This window comes from Ammospiza nelsoni, chromosome 1 (genome assembly GCF_027579445.1).
Source record: "Ammospiza nelsoni isolate bAmmNel1 chromosome 1, bAmmNel1.pri, whole genome shotgun sequence".
In the NCBI taxonomy this organism is placed as follows: Eukaryota; Metazoa; Chordata; class Aves; order Passeriformes; family Passerellidae; genus Ammospiza; species Ammospiza nelsoni.
In genome coordinates, this window is record NC_080633.1 from 35,948,037 (window position 1) to 35,970,292 (window position 22,256).

General features: G+C 39.0%; 1 protein-coding gene across 1 annotated transcript in view; it reads right to left on the minus strand.

The window, feature by feature from the left end:
• Nucleotides 1–2,125, minus strand: part of ANKRD28 (ankyrin repeat domain 28) — a 78,031-nt gene extending 75,906 nt beyond the window's left edge. The window contains exon 1 of the mRNA XM_059484972.1: nt 742–2,125. Within this exon, the coding sequence (XP_059340955.1) occupies nt 742–861 (120 nt within the window). The 5' untranslated portion in view covers nt 862–2,125. The remainder of the gene's footprint in view (nt 1–741) is intronic.
• Between the last annotated feature and the right edge of the window lie 20,131 nt (nt 2,126–22,256).

Genomic DNA, 22,256 nt, shown 5'->3' on the forward strand with positions numbered 1-22,256 from the left:
TAGCAAGTGACTCAAGTTACTGGAAGTCTTTCACCTGTTTAGACAGAGTGGGAAAGCAAAGTGCATCAGATAAGTATGGTAACAAATTCACGCTCACATACATCTATTACTAAATATAGCAGGATTTCTTAGTAAGTAAGAAAAGCTCCTGAGGTATGCTAGCAAGATTTAAGTCAGTCACTTGACAGAATAAAATAATTTAAAGCAATAAAAGCACAGTCCCCAGTGTTGATCATTTTCAGAAAGTGCTAACTTGAATCTAACAGTAATACCAAGATTGTGACTTATGGTAATTTTTATTTTAGCTTAGAATTGCTCTTGTTTGATATAACTATGTACTATATCAGTTCTCAAAATAAACACAGCATATAATACAATGATCACATCAGCTTCTAAAGTGGTACTGCATAAATGTACTATTGAAGAGTGAGAAGTGGAGCAGGGAAAGCCCATTTACTTCAAATACACTTCCCCAAGCCTTCTAAAACCCCACTGCTATTACACAAGAATCAAGACCTGTACTTGCTGCACCATAAATAAGGTTACAGGAAATAGAAAGGACCCTTGCAAGCATAAATTCTACCACTAAGTTTCAGCTTTTCCCATCTTTATTACATGCAGATTTTATCATCTTGTCTTGTTTCAATGTTGCACAGATTCATCCTTATCCTAGGAATATAGCTATCAGTATCTGAGACAGCATTATAAGCAGGAAATATGCCAACAAACAACATGCCTTACCAGCATGTTTCCAGAGGGCGATGGATGTACAGATATATTTTCCTGAGGTAAATTGGAAATAAATGTGGGAGAATCATCTTCTTCCTCCTCCTCCAAAACAACAATACAGACTCGACTCATTCGATCCGTTTGAGGAAGCAAAAGCAAACACGAAAATGCCAGCAATGGTGTTTTTGGAAGCAGACTGCAGGTATCGCAATAGTGACCATAGAGGAAACACTTTCACCTGTTTCACAGGCCCTCACCAACTTGTGAGTGCTCCTGCTGGTGTCTTAGCATCTAGAAAGGGACATTCCAATCCCCCCCCACGCTTCATTTTCCAGACTTAAACACCATGAGATGTTCAAGACACTGCTGAGAAAAAGTTGTTCTTTATATAAAATAAAAAGTCCCTAAGCATCGAAACCACAATAACAAAACCGTGGAATAGCTGATAAAAATATCCCAAGATCCAATTCCATTCGAACAGCACTCACTGTCGCACACAGCTGTCCTTTCAGAAGCAAATTTATCTTTGCTAATGTCACAACTTCCACAGCGTCCTTCTACCCCCACAGTGAAGTCATTGTTGCAGAAGACACGACTCCGTCCTGCAGAGGACGGAACAAGGAACAATTGCCCCGAGAGAGACGGCCGCAGCTATTCCCACTCCCGCAAGGTCAGTTTAAATCAACCCTCACAGGCTTTCTGGTGACTGAAAATAAACGTGCCTCCCGATCATCCTGCCATTCTACAGCTTCCTTTCTCAATGTCAAAAACAGTCCGGACAGAAAAACACATCTCGGTTCAGCAGTTATTCAGGACCTGCTCAGAGGAAAAAAATTCTTTCCCATGCAAGAAAATAGCTGCAACGTGCAGCACGGCTGCAGCACATTTACATGCAATGAGTCAGACCCCAGGGACAATGAACTCCTTGAATAGTATTGCCGGCTGAATCCAGCAAAAGCAGCGCAGCCGGCGCTGCTCCGTCAGGGACACGAGCAATGCGGAGCGTTCATTTCTCCTTCAGCAGGCAGTAGCTGTGGCTTCTCCATCAGGGAATGCGTAAGGCAGAAATACTGTCGAGGAGGAATGCTTCAGCAAAACAAGCTAGCTACTGCACACAAAAGCTCAAATTACTGCCTTAGAAGACTTCTGAAAAAGCAGTTCATCACTCAAGTGTTTCTTTTGATCACCATGTGAATGCAGTTCCCATGATAGTCTTCATTCAGATTGAGGGGGAGGAAAAAAAGGAAAAAAAAAAATCAGACTCTGTACATCTTCTCTGAGCCAACTTCTTTATCCGAACATCTGTCACTGCGCCAACCTGATTCTCCTCTTCAGTTAGAGCTTCTGCTTATCAGGTTTTTTCCTTGACAAATTAAATTATACAATCAGCAGATAGCCTTGTGAAGTCCAAAGCCAGCTCGGCGGTCCGGGTCGGCAGGAGCGGCGCAGCGAGCGGCGCCAGAGCGAGCGGTGCCACGGCAGCGCCGCCCTGAGCAGCAGCCCCGCGAGCAGCGCTGCAGCCTGCCCGGGTGCAATGCCTGGTAATGCTCACATGTCACCTACCGGAGCACCCGGCCGCCGCTCCCAGGGCAACTTCCTCTGGCACCAAAAAAACCCGCCTTTTGCTTTTTTGGGGGCAGTCTTTGCAGCCTGCGCCAGTTCGGTGACTAACGCAGCTGAAAACGTAAAAATTCTATAACTGAAGAAAGAGCGACTGTTTAATATTTTCCACTAAAAGCCGCAAAGCAATGTGGTGTACTGGCTCTGCTGACTAACTACACTTTAGGCAGTAAACAATTCCAGCGCTTTAACTGCTTTCATATGGCACTGGTCAGAGCAGCAAAACAGTCCTAATTTAACTCACTAAAGACAACAAATGCCCCACACAAATAATCTGAAAATTAAATGAAAAGTAAAATCTTAAAGCAGTAGGCTGACTATTAAAAAGCCAGTTATTAACAACCAAACCCGTGGGTTTTTGCAATTAGTACAGACAAACACAACCTCAGCTTGGAAAAAAATTACATTAAGTATAATTTAAATATAATATTATTAAAATATACCATAATAATGAAATATAATATGAAGCCCTACAACTTGCTGAATAAATACTTCAGCTTGAATCTGCCTAAATGGTGCTGGCTCGTGGGTGTGTTATGTAAATGGCTTCTGTCAAAAGTTGCTGGATAAGCTTCAGTGCTACAGGAACAGAGGGAGGGTTTTTGCTCCTGCTGTGCAGCATGAAGGCAATTCTGATGTCCTTCGGTGGCTGCTAAGAGCAGAATTTGTCAATGGTGAGCAAATTTATAGCTCTTCAATAAAGTATTTGCACTCAGGTTTCACACAGGAATCCAGACAGAGAGAAAGACAGGTTTAAATGGTGGGTAAGTGATTTGGATATAAATAGACATACTGAATTCCCACCTTTGGGGGCCACAGACAGGAAAAGCTTACATGAACTCTTTTGCAAAAATGCCTACAGTAGCTTGATTGTAACATAATGAATTGCTTAAACACCTCCCTTTCCCCCTGACACTTCTTGCAGGTGAAACTTACTCTAAGTGCAAAAGAGTACCTTGGTCAAAGGCTCCCTGACCTCTAGAGTCCTGGCCTGGCAGAATATAGCACCAGGCTCTGATTCATCATGAAACTTCAGATTAAAATTTCTCAAAACTAACAAATAACTTTATAAATGTAGTCTGTTCATTACATGGAGTCTAGTTGTTTTGAAATCTCATACTTTTGGTCTTAATTACAAAAAAAGCAATGATTTGTACACCACACTGCTTTGTTCTAGCATTTCACCCATTTATTAAAAGCAACAACACAGATTACCTGAGTACATATGACAACTCACGTTCTTCTTGGCCACAGCAGAACTAGTTCTAATAAACTATGGACATCCTCAAAGCTCAGCTATTGCAACACCCTACTGTCTGCTATGGAACACAACAACCACAACATAGGAAATAGCCTGCTTTCTATTTGTGAAAAATGCCCCAAGGAACAGACACTTTAGCTTTTTGCATAACTAAACTTGCATTTAAAAAAAATTAAAACTCAGATTTTATGTGTAAAAGCAAAATACTGGCACAATGCATACTCAAGCTTCAAATGATACACACACACTTGCTAGAGAATGGTTTTCCAGCTAAACCCACACGTTCAGTGTAAGTGAACACTTTTCAGGAGTCAGTAAATTTATGCAGAAAGCAAATGCCAAGGGTTCCATATGCTTTCTTTGGAATTACCAACTGGACACATTGCTAGGTAGAGATAATACCTAACTTAGTTCAAATTATCTGAATATGGTCCATTTTTTACCTTTGGAATTAATGCTTCAAAGTCAGCTAGAAATTCAATAGTTAGCTTAGAAGGTACGCTTTCACACTCCATTAATTGTGAAAATTCAGAACATTTTAATTTACTCTGGTAATTATTCTAGTGATCTTAGATATAACACAATTAATATAAACTATTTCCAAAAGCAAGTTAACATATATCTCACCTAACATTGTATGTTTTTGAATTCTGACATTACAACAGAGAGTTAAAAGCCAGTACATCACAGTTTGCATTAGAAAGAGAACCAACACAACTGAGTCAATATTATATTGATTTCAATAGCAATCTAAACCATGTATGTAAGCAAAAACACCCTGCTCATGATAGAACTCTGTGTGTGCAATTGCTTCCATAACCAAAGGAAAACCCCGTTCTGGATATTTAATTTTTGCTCACAATTAACTGGCATTTCCCCCTTACATCCCCTTCAGCCAAAAGCTGTGCCTTCACCTCAATGCAAACAGCATCTCTAATGACCTCTTCTTTCAACTTCAAAAAACCATCCAAAGTATCTTCTGGTGTGCAAAATGCAGTTTCTAATGTTACCTAAGAGGTCTTCTAAAAACCAAAAACTGTTTCGAATTCTACTGTGAGAAACCAAACTAAGGCTTCAATTTTTCAGCAGCTTATCTAGACTAACAACTTTCTGTGTAGAAGAGTTAATAGCAACAGAGAATGAAAGCAGAGTAAATTCAAGATGATTAATTTAAGCTTCTGTTCCTCAAACTAATTTAGGAATCATAACAGAACTTTGTGAAGGTATAAACAACATTGCATCTCAAACAGTTTGTATTAATAAAACTTAAAATAACTGAAGACAGCAGGTCATCATCATCCCTCTTCTCCAAATGTCATCTATTTCCATACAAAAGCTTATGAAACCAGAATTAGGAAAGAAGGCTCAGAAATGGCCTAACTTAAAAAAAGCATGCCATGTCTACAGGGGTTTGAGTGGTGATCTGATGACCTCCACAAGGTCTGTTAGCAAAGTAAGATCTCCACACTTAACTCTCAAATTTTAAGAAGTGCAATGATGATAGCCATTTTTGTGAAAATAAAGGCTTTTTTGTGGACGTGGTAGCTGTAAGGGAAAAAAAAGTGTTGCAATTTTCAAACTACACTTGGCTTTAAGTAAATCAAGTTTCAAGAGTCTTTAATGGATGCATGTAAAGGGGATATTACAAGAATGCAACCTGCAGGTTAAAACACAGATGTCAGCCATCTACACTAGACAGAAAAAACATGAACTCTGAATCAGCTAAAAATAGCAATTTAAAAATTCTGTGGATCTGTCCTCTTCTCTAGGAACAAATAAGCAAAAGACTGTAGCAGCCCTGCTGATGACACCAAAAACCAAAGGACAATCATTGTCAAAGAATCTACTCAGATTAAGATTTCTCTCTTGCCAATCAGCATTTACCAAGTTTTTTTCTGGGCTGAGGTTAATCCAACTGGTTTCAGGTAATATTTTGTATGATTAAAAGGATCTAGGAAAGGAAAAAAATTGCTCTGTCAGGTTCAAGTAAAAATGAAAAAAACTTAGAACCAATTCATATATCAACTTTGCAAGGCAAATACCAAATCTGTGTATTTCTTCATAAGACAAAAATTGCATTTAACAGCTACAGCTCTAAGTAAACAGGCATGCCCCAGTATAAGCTGATTTTATCACATACAGACAGAGATGAGTGTTCAGCATCACCATGAATGTAAGTTACAATACTTCTAGAACACTTCTCATGAGTCACTCATCTGAACTCCTCTGCTGTTTCCTCCCCACTCCTGAGGGAACGAGGTGGAGTCAGGAAAGAGAACAGTCTAAAGCAAGAAATTAGTACCTTTCTTCCCAGTTTTGTTCTGTTTATTCCAGAGCATCTGCTTCTGCAGAATAGTTTTAACTCTGCACTCCCCAGTTCTGCTTCTAAGGACGTGCAAAATAGCTCTGCTTGCACTTCATGATACCATAGAAAATTCCTACTTTTTCTCATGCAATTAATCATACTCTGTTAATCTAAAGAACTATTTCACATTGTCACATATTATCTTTGAACACTTGGCAATTAATAAAATCCAGTATCTGAAAAGTCATTTCAGCTAAAACTGAAACACAAAGAAGAAAAATAATCCAGCATTCATTAAAACTTTCCTCAATTGGAGCAAGAGGAGAAAAATAATTAATAAAAAATGTCTATGATTCAGATATAAACTTCAGTTGTATACTTAAACACCTAGTAAAATGTTAAAAATATAATCTGATCAAAGAGCAATAAAGCACCTTGAAAGTGTTTAAAATCTACTAAGCAATTTTCTGTTTAAGACTTCTATTCTGTATGTCTGCCCAATGCACCTGCAGACAAACTCTTGGCTGAAGGACCATACAGCCACCACAGTACAAGATAAGTAAATACCTGAAAAAAAATAACTCTGGAGTCCAAAATATGGAGTCTACCAATCAAACTGTGCACAGACCAAATACCAGAAAAGCAAATGCAACTCCTATTTCTCTGAAAAGAAAGTGAAAATATGTGGGTCCTGCATCTTCCAACATGTTTTCTAGCTAGGATATCACCCAGCACACATTCCTTTTAGGCCAGATTTAAATTTACTGGCAGGAGGAGGCACACTGAAAGTGCACAATCCTGTAAACAAAAATCAACAATTTATTCTTACATTAACACACTGTACATAAAAGAAGTCCTCCAGTCTGTCTGAATTCACGGTCTCAAGGTACTTTGCAGAAAATTTGTGTGCTCAGATTTATCAGCTGCACCCAACAGCAGCCACCTCTCTGTCTTTTGGGAAACAGAAGGCAGCTCTTACATCCAACAGCTTCTCCAAATAACAACCACACGAGTCTGACTGTGGTATTGTCAGTCTTGTAAAATTGACTAGAAGTCAAAACAACTCCTGTTTCAGGGAAGAGAGACCACAAAAAGGTGCACCTATCCACATATATTGTTATGAACAGTTAACGTAACTTTGCATCCATGAAGACAAAGACCTTGACAAACCGCTTTAGCTACTGTGGCGTGCATTTTGGACAGAAGACAGTTTTCAAGCAATTTTTCTTTCTGGGAGAAGGTAAGCGAGAGAAAATGATTTCTGATGGAAAATGGAGAAGACATTATCTTAAAATGTCCGTTTAGTCAAAGGGAGAAGCAGGCAAAACATTTCAGTATTTGTTAAACCCACACAAACACAAAATTATTATCTATACACTTAAGGTTTTCGCAAGGATGACAGCTTTTAAAAATGTTTTCATAATACAAAAAGCAAGGCCCACAGGTTTGTTGAAAGTATTTCCACCTGTTGGCAGAGCAAAGGCAGAAAAGACACTGATAGAAGCAATTCTTCTGGCCTCCTTAGCTCCTTCCAGTTCATATCATGTCCCCGGCCAATTCTGGGTTTTGGCACTGAAAATGGCATCAATTACAATAATAACCACAGTGTCCTTCCAGGAACAATTACTGAGGGCAGCAATTTCAGCTGTGCACACCAGCTCTAAAAGCAGAGTTGACAAAAACAAAACCAAAAATCAAAGACTCAGTCTCAGCAGTTCCTGTTTGCTCTTTCACATTCAAGCACCCTCTCCCAGCACACCCAGCCCGTTGCCGGGAGGTGAGGCTGGACAGGAATGCCAGCAAGAACAGAGCAAAAATAACAACCCAGACACATTGGAAGAACAACCCACTGTCACAGCTGGCACTGACAGCCTGGTGCTTCAGGGAACAATACTACTACGTTTTCCCAAGGAGAAGAAACAGGTAGCTAGGCTGGAGCAAATAACAACTGCAGAATTCCTAATCATAGTTTTATATCACCTATCACCTTGCTTTGAAAGTATTTATACCGCTACTGTACACACTCGTGTAAATTAACTAAAATATGATCCTACTAAATTATATTAGTGCAGCTGGTGAAACAACTAAGAGAATTCCCTTTGGGCCCGAGGGCACACACACACACTGAGAAGAATTAGTACATCTCCTTTGATCTGCTTTTCTACTGATCTATAGTCATGCTCAAGATGAACAGAGGAAGTGCTGATTTTACATATTTCCTCATTGAAAATTTCTTCCTGCAATACTGTTCCCGCAGAGAAAAAAAAAATCAAACTCATTATTTATTACAGAAAAACTAGCCCACATCACAGAAGGTCAATGTAACATTGCCTTATTTTTCACCATGTAATAGGTTTGCTCTTCCCTCTTCAGTAGGAATTAAGGGGTTTGTGGATAACATATGAGATTCAAGGACAGACACTGTAACACACAAAAGCACCACAAGCCTCTCAGAGACTGCATCCTTGAATACCAGACATCCCTTGGGATTTTCTAATGTATGGCATAACACACTTCTTCTGTCTCTGGTGCACTGAAACCAACTCTCTATGTTTGTATCCCAAAGAAAAGAAGCAATTCTCACCTGGCAGCTGCTTACTCAAAAAAACCCTGAGTGTGATCTTTCATTGCTCCATGGGAAAAGAAGTCCCAGTTTCCCCAGATTTGTATGCTTTTCTGGTTTGTTTTTGAACAAACTGCTGTTTCTCCAGCAGATGATTAGGAACACATTGCATTTGGTCTGTAGGGCTCAGCTTCCCCACAGAGGCTCATTTAGCTGCATGGGCTATAAACCAATAACCTTTATCCTTTGCTCTTTTTCTAACCTTAGTTCTTTAGCTGGAAGACCGGAAACCCCCTTAAAGGAAAGGCAGCACAATGCAAAACACCCAGATTCAGCACTGGACAGTGCTGGTGTTGAGACTGAAAATGAGGTTCTCACTGGGGCCAAGAAATCTGGCATAAAGTTTATCATTTCCTCATTCAAACTCTGCTGGGCTGCCATGCTGCTGAGCTTCTGAAGAAGAAAATGGTAGTCAGGAGATTTCTAGAAATGAGAATTGCTCTGCTGAATAACCACTCTGATTCAGTCCCAATCTCCACTATACTGATGACATATAAAACCTTTCATTGCAGCATGTTTTATGAGCTATGGATGACAGACAACTCAGTTAGTCCTTTCCAGGTTACATCAAGGTTATCCTCCTACTACCATTCTTTAACACACATGTGCCCATTCTTTTCCTTTTCCCCTTCTCTTTCCCCTGTAAAATTCACTAGCTAATTTTTTCAGCACCATTTCAGTTAACACTGGAGTATGCATTGTTTTTGATGCTCCAAGTTATGTAGAAAGAACAAGGAAAGTCAAAATTAGCAAAGAGCATATGAAACTACAGAGATGTGGGTTCATAAAAAACATCTCAATTTTGGAACAGTAGCAGGCAGCCATATAAAAAGGCAACACAAATTCTAGCATTCTACAAGACATTCTACACACTTGAAAAGCAATTTCTCTTGACTGAATTTTTATCCTATACCTTTTAACACATTTTAGGCAGAAAAGTTATTTATGCCGGTCAGAAGAGGACTTTCAAAGTTTTATGCCACCAACCACATCAATCCTTGTGGGTAAGTTGCCATGGTTACAAAATGTTTGCTTTTATACATTTGTCAGAAGTTCCTATGGAATTCCCACATGACCAAAATCAGCAGTGGCTGGGAGTGCTCCACCAACATTTAGGAACTTGAGTCAGAAACACATACCACTTCCACTCAGACTATTATCTGGGAAGCACTAAAAAAATGATTCATACCATTTTGAGCCATGGAAGGGAGGAAACAAACATCATATTCAACTATTTAAATCTTTCACTGATGACTCACATCAGTTTAGAACATTTCCAGAACCAGTTGCTTTTCTCCAGTAACAAACAGCAGTTGCCTATTCAAAAAAAATAAACAACACTGACAGACCCGCTTTCAACAGAACCATTCAACTATCAGAGAATTAGTAAAAAGTAAAGAGTTGGGTTGGGGATTTCTTTTGCCCCTCCACCTCCTCCCAAAGCACAAACCCCAAGAAGCTCAGTGGATCTATCTCTGCTAGCCAAGGTCAGAAATCTCACCGACTTCCAACTGCTAGCTATGCTGATTTAAGTTTGATTTTAGCATATTTGCAAGAATCAGCTTGGATATGCTGCCATAACAAACAGTGTACCACCTGTCTCATTTCAGCAGCATTAGCAGGGTTTTATCTTAGTCCATGTTTTGCTTGGACTCACAGTTGTGTTATCTCAGCAGCAAATACTAACAAAATGATAATCCAGTCACAGAAGCAAGAAGATACAACCAATTAAGAGTGAGAAGTAATGAACACCCTGTGAAAAACTAAGAACCAGAGCAGAGCAATGCACCTAAAGAAGTGGTAAACAGCTCTCACTGGCTTCCAGTGATTAAATGACCAAAAGGGGAAATAACACAGGTTGGACTGAGAAGCAAAGATAAAACCTAAGGAGAAGCAACTATAAGGTACAGGCTGCTTTACCTCTACTAGAAGGGCATCAGGAAGAGAACACTTCCAAATCTGACCATCTTAGGGAAGGAAAGTTTACCCAGCTTCAAATGTATGTCTGCTATTCACTCAGTCTGATAAGTAAAAGAACTCAAATGCATTATTTAGAGGAAACTATTTAGAATAACAGAGTGATAACAACATATATTTTCTGAGAGTACCACACAATTTCTGCTATTCAAAACAAAGCTCCGATTTCGTCAAGAAGAAAAGGACTACAAAATCTGCACCTTCAAAATATCTGTCCAATACATTTGTCATTACTGAAACTCTCCTAGTAGAAAGTTGAGCGAGTCCATAATACTGAGGGAAGGAAGAGGCTGAATTATTTCATAACTCTAAAAGAAAACAGAAAAACTGTGGCCTTTAAAAGTTTCTGTTCAGATTTTCCTACTCATTAGTCATGTGATGGTACAATCTGCCTACAACCCAGTCTCCCCCTCCCTGTTCCACCCAGGAATGAGTGTTGCAGGGACAAAGGAGGAAAAAAGGGGGGCACATTTTAATGATGAGGTCTTTTTTCTCAGGATGGAGTTTGGGAAGGAAAGGTCCTGAATATATTAATTATTTTTTTTAGAAGATTTAAAAGTTTTCTTTTAAAGAAAACTTTTTTAAAATTAGTTCTCTCTTACAGAAGTTATAAGAGTTAGAACAAATTTTTAAATAAATATTTAACTATTATAATACTAAAAATGCATGTAACATTTACTGCAAGTGCAATACTTTTAATTCAGTTTTGGGTAGATAGGAATAGACTGTGACCACACAAGCCACAGTTCAGCTGGCTTGCTCACATGTGAAATTTTGGTTTCCATACATACCAGGACTCAAAACACTGTATGTGAGTGAGCAAAATTAATCCCAGTTGCTATCGATACCACTTTTTTTTCTCTTTTCAGTATGTAAACAGTGTCACTGTACACAAATTATGATGATTATCTTTAGAATAGTGTGTGTCAATAGCTGCCTCAAGTGTCAGGATTTGCTGCTTGGGGAAAGCTAAACTTCCTAGAAGTTTTTAGGAACCCCTTACACCTCCCTCATGTCCAAGGAAAAACTCCTTCCTGGCAACTGAAAACACTCCATAAAACACAGCTGGATGAAATCCACATATTCACACACATATACAGGGACTACTGCAGGATGAGAGAGCTCATCTAAAACTTCTGCAGCTGCCAAAATAGATGTGGCTTCTCCCAAAGAAGAAGCAAGGAGCACACAGCTGCAGACAAACATCATCCCTGCCTGCTTCAAACCTCCCAAGGAGTCCTCCCCACAATGCCCACAAGGGAAGCAGCTCTTCAGGAGGAGGGCTCTTACACATCACTACAGGATAAGAGCATGAACACAACCTGCACTCCTCAGTTACTTTTCCTATCCATTTTTCAATTCTGTATTTAGAAAAATAAAAAACACTTTGCTTAAAAAGTCTATCACCAAATGAAATTTCATAAAATGCAACAGAGTATTACTTTAGAATGCTAATTAAATTCTTACAACCCTAGAAATGTTTGGTTTTTTTTCCCCTAAGTGACATTTAAAAAGTGTATTAGTCTGATTTTAACTGCTGGTCACCAGACAGGCTCTTCACTCCTCCCTTCCCCGCATGATCCTTGCACATTCACATCCCTTTCCTGATCCAGCACAGACAACTTGTATGACCCAACTGTCCCTATTTACTTTTTTTTTTGCTGGCCAATTGTGTGAGCCAGCTCACCATGGGCCTGCAGCTGCCACACAGCACTGGGAGGGCTCAAACTGCTCATTGCAGCAGACAGTGATGAGAGAGCTCTGCAAACCCACACCCATCAACCCAGCTCCCTCCAACCATGTATCAGAACTATTCCATTCCTTGTATTATCCTTAAAATATCTCAAGACAGCTTTCATGACACCTGAACTTTTCCAAACTTGGACACTATTACAAAACTATTACACTATTACAAGTGTATCACTCCTTAAATTCTTTCCAGTTACACAAAACCATGGTTATTCAAAGAATTATTAAGTTTCTCGTCCCATGAGTCAATATGTAAATTGCTCCAAATAAATTTCCGTTTAAAAAAAAAGCGTTTTGCAAAATAGAAATTTCACAGATTGTGTTAATCAAACTGTCCCTGCAGTACTAACAGAATTTATAAAGCATATGGCTCTATAAAGAAAATACTAGAGAATTTTTTAAAAAAGCAGACAAAACCAATTATGTATCCAGAATCCACATACAAGCAATTTATGTATTAAATACAAACACAACAAGGTAGCTACAACTTTTACACAATTATCCAACATGATATAAAACTTGTGAGTTTGGGGGGTTTAGTATTTTTTTTCAATCAGGATTATTTTGGGTTTCATGTCTTCCAAAATCTTTCTAACACTGGCTTCACTCAGTGATTTATTCAATTAAGACGACACCTAGAGGAGAACTTGCAAAGTAAGTTTTGGCATTCCTAAGAGCCAATAAATTGCATTATAAAGGAATATTATCATACAGAATTAGAAAGATGGTATTAAAACACTACATAATACACAATACACATGAGCTACATATTACTTATTCAAAATATTAAGAAAATTAACTTCTATACACCTTTGCCTCTAACACTACTTTAGGATTAGGTATCTTAGAACCTACAAATAATCAAACCGCACTTAGCAAATAAGTGGGTATAAAAAGGAAGAGTATTTGATCGAAGAGTATTTGATCAAGTTTTGTGGCAAAAACGAGGCCACAGGGCATCTTGTATACAATTGTTTTCTACCTCTTCTTGACAAGACAACTTTTGTTTTATAAAAGCATTGTGAAAAACAAATACCAGATTTCTATAATATAAATATGTTAGGAACCAAACATATTTAATAACTTCAATATTTAATAACAATAAGTCAGTAATAGGGTTACGAATAGTCATATTTGTTTATATCTTACATAGCAAGCTGTGGAGTGTCTTCCTCAGAAAACACCTCATGCAACCAGCATGCTCATAATGCAGGGCAATGAAGAGAGAACACTGAACTCATGAACTGGCTTGCAAACTACACTAGAGTCTAGAAATACATCAATAAACTTACACATCTTGGTTAAAACCACCAAATAACTATGAAAATGTAACCTTTAAGTCATGCAGATACAAATTTTTATCATCTTGACTCAGCTGCTGTAACCTTGTCCCTACAGATTTATTTCAGGCCCTATGAAATAAAGACAGCCATTTTATCAGAAGCATTGATCACCCAAGTTTCTTTTTGGATGTACACTGACACCTCATGGCCATTTAAAAAATACAGTCTATGCTCTCTTCGTTCTGTTTTTCTGTCTTTTTTAAAAATTCCAATTAATTTCTTCTTCCTTTAATGAAATGTTGTCCTCTTTAGAAATGTCAATCTTAAGATGACATTATTTGGTCTATTGCTCCTTTCCTTTCAGCAAGAAACCACTCAGCATTAATTTTTGATGAGCAGTGAGGAACTCTGCCCCCCACAAACACTGAATCATGGAAGACAGAAGGACAAGGGTCCTTTTCTCTCCAGCTTCAGACCCTGCAAACTGCAGGGAAGCAGCCACAGCTGCTCTAACTCCTCACAGAACAGAGAGACCAGGAAGATAAATAGGATTATGGCCATATGAAGAATGAGACCAGAAATGTTCCTCCCCAAATGGCAGAAACAGCCTCTGGATAAATTTCTGGCATTACACAAAAACCTTTTACTCTTTGAAGTACATGAAAACCTTCAAAGTTACACACATGATTACCTAAGAATATTAGTAAAATTCACTACTTCCTCCAGATTCTCATACTGGGAGGAGAAGTGTGTTACTTTTCACTCTTTCCAACAGGGTGACATGAAAAAAACACCAAACCTCTGCTATTTCTTCCTTCTTGATTGAGAACTCTGTGGCATATCTATATAAATAGTCAAATCACACACTACATATCTCAAGACTGATAATCTAACAAACTACTCCTTGCTAACTAAAATTATAAAGTCTTCAACTGTGAAAAATAAAGAGTAATACATATATAATAGGCCTGTAATGTTATTTGCTAGGGGTATTAGCAACTCTTGTTAGAAACTGTAGAGGTAACTGAATTAATATTATCCAAGAAATGTTAATATCCATGGAAAAAAAAAAACTCATTCTTTTGAAATATTTATCTTTACCTAAATATGCAAGACAAAGCCATTTAGAGGATACTGTCAGTTCTTAAAAAAGAAATGCAGCTACATTATATAATTTCTTTAGAGATGCTACTTCAAATTTCTTGACCTTCTAAGAAAAACTGCTTGAATTCTATTCTCTGAAGTACTTATAACATTAATTAATACAACACTAATATTTTGGCAAAATCTGTAAAACTTTCCATGTTTAAAAAATTTATTAAATACTCCATCTCTTTACCAAGTCTAAGGGAAAAGATTCTCAAGCATTTACTCTTTATGTAATACAAGCTTTGTTTCACATATATCAAAGTGGAATTCCTGTAGCATTAAAACATGATAAAGAAGGACAAAAATATTCACTTTCCATATCAGAGAAACATCCAACTTCTTGCCCCATAGAACTCCTGGCTTTAAGAGAGATGGAACAAGCAAACTGCCAGTCAGCATATTTTTACAACATTCCCTCCCACCCCTGCCAAAAAGCAGCAGCTGATAAATTCCATTCATCATGGAAGGAGCTTATTTTCCAGTCATTACTATCACCATCTGGTCAGCAGCTATGGAAATATCACACGTAATATAAAAGATTAAAATGAGGTCATCTTGAAGTGCACACTGGAGAAAGAATCCACGGTAACACACTTAAAAATAAAACTTACTCTGCTCCCCATTATTTGCATTAAAGAGCTACCACAACATCTGCACAAATGCTAGACCACACATACTAAGTGCCACAGGCATCCAGCTTTTAAAATCAGTCAAAATTTAGACTCAAGTTTTCTCTATCGGGTGTCAGAATCAGATAAAAAATAAAGGGAAAAGAAAAAATTTTAAAAGCCCAAACCAACAATGAACCTCCACCCACCCAGTATGACTAAAATTAGGGGAAAAATAAATTTTATTTTCATCTGTTTAATTCACACAGTAATTTAAGTTATAGCACCCTAAGTGTTACATAGCAGCACAGTATTTTATAGCTGGTACTGAAATTTTGAAAGGTCAAAGAAACATGCGCCATTCTGGTACCCATTACACACAAATAATGGATATGTTACAGTCTCTTACCTGTACATGACCCATGTGTTTGGATAGCTTGTAGCTGTCTGGTGACCCAGTTTCCTGAATAATTTACCCCAAAAGAACAATTTCCAGGCATAAACAATTGCCATAACATGTATAAAGTAGACTGCATGCCCCACCCAAAAACCAATCACCCATCTTTCAGCAAGTGCATTTTGGAAATACTGTAGCTAGCAATAGGTTTCCAGTATTTCTAAATAAGCACATGCATCATTTTTGTACTGACAGAAGAGCAAAACAAGTGTTATCAGCTACCATGGTTTTCAGTTTCTAAACTAAACCACTACAAGCCATCATCTTCACAGCCACTTAAACCTCAGGAAAGATGTAAGGAGGAGAGGGAGAAATCAACTCTTCTTCTAGGACATTTGTCAGGGCACCTCCCTCTAATAGTATGATTTGCATTAAAGTTGCTCTAGTTTGATTCCATGACAAATCAGTCAAGAAAAACAATCACCAGACATATGAAACTGTAAAAGATCAGATGAGGGGACAGACCTGGAACCTGATCTTCACACAGGCCCCAAATTATAGGAAGGACATCTACGCCACAAAGCAGCTTGGCCTCCAGATTTCTAGCATGTGATGTTGAGGAACTAAGAGGAAGATTCAGCTCTTCAAAACTGAAAAAATACAACTGGTACCAGTAGTACAGAACAGAACCCACTTTTTAATTATTATTATTAACAAAAGACATTTAAAAGGATGGTATAAAGTCTACTTGATCTTCAGTTCAAGATCCTCAGGGCAGCCAGGAGGGCACACAACAAGCTCAGTACCTTGGACATGACAAGGGCAGACTTTGGTCTCTTCAAGGATGCCCTCAGTAGAGTGCCATGGGATAGAGCCCAAGGGGGAAGAAGGGCCCAAGAGAGCTGGATGATATTCAAAAATTGTCTGCTTCAGGCTCAAGAGCAATGTATCCCTACAAAGTTCAGGAAATAGTGCAGAACACCAGAAGACCTGCAGGGATGAAGAAGGAGCTCCTGGACAAACACAAATAACTTACAGAGGGGGGAAGCAAGGACAGATAGCCTGGGAGGACTAGAGACAAACTGTCTGAACAGACAGGGATCTGGTTAGAAAAGTACTGGCAGAGGTAAATCTATTCAAGGGCATTAAGGGTAAAAAAATAAATCTCCTTTAGGTACATTATTAATAAAAAAAAGACTTGGAAAAATGTAGGTCCTCTCAGGAAAGATACGGGAGACCTGGTTACCCAGGACATGTAAGGCTGAGGGACTCAGTGACTATTTTGCCTCAGTTTTTACCAGCAAATGCTCCAGCCACACTGCCCAGTTTGCAGAATGTGAAAGCAGGAACTGGGGAAAAAAAACAACCTCCCTCTGTATGAGAAGATCGAGCTTGAGATCATGTAAGGAATCTGAAGGTGCACAAGTCCATGGAACCTGGTAAGATATATCCATGGGTCCTGAGGCAACTGCCCAAGGAAGTGGCTAAGCTAAACCATCATATTTGAGAAGTTATGGCAGTCCAGTGAAGTTCTCACTGACTGGAAAATGTGGAATATAATTCCCATTTTACAAAAGGAAGTAAGGAAGCCCCAGGCAACTATAGGCTGGTCAGTCTCACCTTAGTGCCTGGCAAGATCATGGAACAGATTCTTCTTTAAACTACACTTAGGCATATGGAAAATAAGGTGGTGATTGGTGACAGTCAGCACTGGCTTCACTGAAGGCAAATCATGCCTTAGAAATTTGCTGGCTTTCTATGATGGGCTTGTGCAGCAGTGGTGGACAGAGAAGGGCAACAGACATCACCTACCTGGACTTATGAAAAGCATTTGACACTGTCCTGCACAATATTCTTGACTCTAAACTGGAGAGATGTGGATTTGATGGATGAACCACTCAGTGGATAAAATATCATCTGGATGGCCTCACTCAAAGAGTTGCAGTCAGCAGCTCAATGTCCAAGTGGAGGACAGTGATAAGTGATATCCCTCAGGGGTCAGTATAGGGGCTGCTCCTTTTAAACATTTTTGTCAGAGACATGGACAGTGGGGTCAAGTGCATCCTCAGCAAGCTTGCCAGCATTACCAAGATGGGTGGTGTGGTAACCCACTGGAGTAAGGGGTGTCATCCAGAGGGAGCTTCATGGGCTGAGAGGTGGGCCTGTGTGAACCTCATGTGGTTCAGCAAGGCCAAGTGCAAAGTCCTGCATGTGTGTTGGGGCAATCTCAAACACAAGTAGAGACTGGACTGAGAATGGATTGAGAGTAGCCCTGGGGAGAAGGACCTGGGTGTGTGGGTGGACAAGAAGCTCATTGTAACCCACCAAGGTGTGCTTGCAGCACAGAGAGTCAAACATGTCCTGGGTTGCATCAAAACCAGTGTAGCCAGCAGACCAAGGGAGGTGATTCTTTGAGAGCAAAATAAATAGCTACATAAACTGAACAGTCTGGGGAGGTTGTCCTAACGAAGATCTGAGAGAGTTCTGTGTGCCATTTCTCTCCTGATGCTGTGTTGGGAATTTAGCTGACTAGAGACTGGAAAAGTACAAGGCTGTGGCTAATTCTAAGTCTTGCACCTGCAAGATAGCGTGTCTTTGGGTCTAGCTGGGTATGATAACAAGTAGACAGAGAGACATGAGAAATAAGAAATGTAGGCCCAAAAGAATGAAGAATGAAGTTTAACCAATCGACTGCTTGGCTTACAGAATATTCATAAGCTTATTACTTGCTGTATAAGTGTCTGATGCTCTCTTCAATAAACAGAACTTGCTGATAACTCATATTGAGCGTCCGAGTCTCCCCTCACCAACAAATGGCTCATCCCCGACAAACAGATCATTCTGCAACAATGCTGAGCATGAGTTTGGCCATCTATTCAGATGAAATTCTGTATGTAATTTACCTTGAAACCCTGGAAAGACATAATCATCCTAACCATATGGTAACTATCCCAAATTGAACACTTCCATGCAAATCATAGCAACCATAGAAACTTGAAGACAAAACAAAAAGAGTATAGTGAAACCTTCTGAAGTCCCTAGTCTAGTCTCAAAAGGAATGTGTCTTGCAAAAGAAGGCTTTAATCAAACAGTTCCAGTTTTAACAATTTTGCTGCAAATGCTGTAAGTATAGTCAGGAGTACCCACAAGCAATAGTTACCGACAAAGACACTGTTAAGCTCTGCAAGTTAAGGGTCTTGCTGAGCATCACTCACAAGGGAGATGGCTTCCACTGCACCCCAGCTGGGGAGCCCCCAGCAGCCAAACCCAGGCCCTGTATGGGCTCATTCAGAGGAATCCCATTTGCTGGGGACTTGGACTGCCAGGCTCCAAGGTCCCAACAGAGACCAGCTGACAGAGACCAGGGTGAGATCAGCTCTGGGAGGGCTGTGAAAAGCAAATGACTACTGCTTGCTTCAGTTTTATAAACAGACTTGCCCATATGGAGCTCCAAAACAAATCACAGCTTTTGGGTTTGATTATGAAAGTCACATATTCAAGTAGTAGAAATGCATGGAGAAAGAAGGATTACTGTATAAGCATGAAAGGTCTTAATGAACTAAGCGAGGTTCATGTCCCACGCATTGAAGCAAAAATTTCCAGCAACTGGAACTACCATTTCATGACAGTCTTCCTCATCCAGCACAAGAAAGCTGTTGAGACTGGAGAGAGAAATATGGAAACTATTTCCTCTCACATCCAGCAATTCCTCTGCTTAGAAATCTATCATACCATCATGAACTTATAGAATGTAAAGTTCACCAAAATTGTCCTAATATCATTGTTACCGCTCCCAGAATCTGGGGCTTTCAAACCAAAATAATATGAACAATGCACCTTTTCATTATTGGCAAGAAGTATTACTGCTGTTTGTTTCAAAGTCACAGTCTACATGGAAGTGGTCTGTGGAATAAGGTAAGAACATGTTAAATGACAACAGCCTTCAGTTTTCTAACCTGGTGGTAGCAACACAGGAAAAAAACATGTAGGTGCTACTTCTTTCAAAGTAGAAGTCTTCTTCAATACAGAATCAGCACAGTAAAAAAAAATTAATTAGAACATGCAGCCTGTTGGTCAAAACTGGCTTTCTCAGCTTTTATTCAGCAGTAATAATCTGAAATTATGTACACTAACTTCTCAGGTAAATTCACTTTTGAAGTCAAGCATTAAAAACTGCAATGCTTTTCCAGAAATCCAGAATAGTCTACAAATAACCAGTTCTTCCTCAACAGACAAGAAAAAGATGGGATTTACATTTTGTCTAAGCTCTTATGATTTTTTCACTATGCCAGGTTTAAATATCTTTCCCTCCATAAGTGTTGCAGCTTAGCAAGAGGAATCAACAAAACAGCACGTAACAGCTTAAAAGTGTTTCAGCCTCCATAAAGAGCAAAGCAACTACTTCTTTGAGACCTATAAAAATAAAATTTACAGAAAACCTGTGCAAGCTGGGAAGAACAGTGGTTTTATACCATAACTAAAGCAGTTAGGCCAGCAAACTCTAAATTAGACTTTTGTTCAGAGGGACTACTTTGTTCAGAGAATCCATAGATACTACACTGACAATAGTAGCATAGGATAATATCCTCTAGGGAGATTCTAGCCCCAGGAGAGAGCTTGACACTAATGCTCTTTTTACAGTTTCAGAACTACTTTTAAGGGTAAAGAATCTTGATCTATTTTCCCATGCTAGAAGGAAGAAAGGAAGTAGCTGAACTAGTCTAAACCAGAAGGCAATAGACAAGTCAAGAGTCACTGTCATGGCTAAACAGGAAAACATACTTCAGTTTAAAAAAAAACCAAATCTGTAATTTCAAATGAAACAATGATGCTTAGTCTTGAAACTGGGACATCTCCCATATTTCCCCTAAACCAGGACAAACATAAAAAACAAAGTTAAGAATCTGAAGCAAAAAATCCCCAACGTATAAGAAATTAAGCAAATGCAACTTCAGGTGCAAAGCTAAAACACACCCATGGCTCTAAAGCAGTAATGGAAGTCTACCTGTGTTCTCCTAAAGGCTTCCATCACCAGTGAGCTGCTCAATCAACCTAAACCAATTTTTCTCACAGCCTTCTACAATCCAGGTACTATCAAAATAAATACAGTTAACAAAAAAAGTGCTGCCACAAACCAGATGACCTCATACAGTTTACTTGTTAAATTACAGGCATCACATCCTGACAAGTTTCACTCCTTTTTTGCTTATCCATTTTATTTATATGCCAAAATAGGTAGTTACAGTAGTTGCCTTTATCCAAACACATGAAGGACAGAAACACTGCATACAAAACACTAGCTCAAGGTACTCAGTGTATTGGTATTTGGACAGAAGTTAATTTTCTTCACAGTAGCTGTAATGGGGCTATGTTTTAGATTTGTGATGAAAACAATATTAATAACACAGAGTTGTTTTACTTATTGCTGAGCTGTGCTAGCACAGCACCAAGGCCTTTTCTGTTTCTCACAATGCCCCATCAGCAAGCAGGCTGGTGATGTGAGAGCTGTAAGGGACAGAGCTGAGAGGGCTGACCCCAACTGACCCAAGAGCTATCCCCATGCCATATGAGATCATGCTCAGCATATAAAGATGAGGGAAGGAGGATGAAGAGAGGAGTGTTTGGAGCGATGGCATTTGTCTTCCCAAGTCATCATTATGTGTGATGGGGCCCTGCTTTCCTGGAGATGGCTCAACACCTGCCTGCCCACGGGAAGTGGTGAATGAATTCCTTGTTCTGCTTTGCTTGCATGCACAGTTTTTGCTTTCACTATTGAACTGCCTTTATCTCACTCCATGACTTTTCTCATGTTTATGTTTCTGATTCTCTCCCCCATTGCACTGGTGGAGAATGAACAAGTGCCTGCATGGGGCTGAGCTGCCCACCGGGATCAAACCAAGCCAGAAAATGGCAGAATTAAGGTAACATACAACCTTGATATATTTACCTTAAATAGAATAAAGACAGTGCTTAATTACACACCCCTACTACTTTGAAAGTTAGGAGGATAAGTGTTTTTTTATTTAAGAAGTCTATCCACAATAGCAGTTCTAAACACTTTGGATATTCCTTTATAGGTTAGTTCTGTAAGGGGAACCAATGAAACTTACATCATCGAACACTGAGTGGCATTAATGAAATTTACTTTGGATTTAATTAAATTTACTCATTTTGCTATTTTAATAAATAACACAAGCACTTGAAGAACATTAGGAGAACAAGGAAATACACGACAGGAAACAGAGCATTTAATGAAATTATACAGAAGTGTCTTACCCTGTGAATTGCCATGTGACTGTGGTAGCCTTTACGCACCATGAGACAGGAACACTTACACTGGACTTGAAATGGCCACAGGCAAAATTAATTCCTAATTTACAGGAAAAAAAATTCAGAACTTAAATCCTTGTTCACTAAGTTTAAATATAACCCAATATATCACATGCTGGCTATATTTTACAGAAACAACTACTGTCACCTCAGAAGTAAACGTTTTAATTATGCTAAAACTGTTACAATAGTTTACTAAGGCAAACAAAACCATACCTCGGGTAA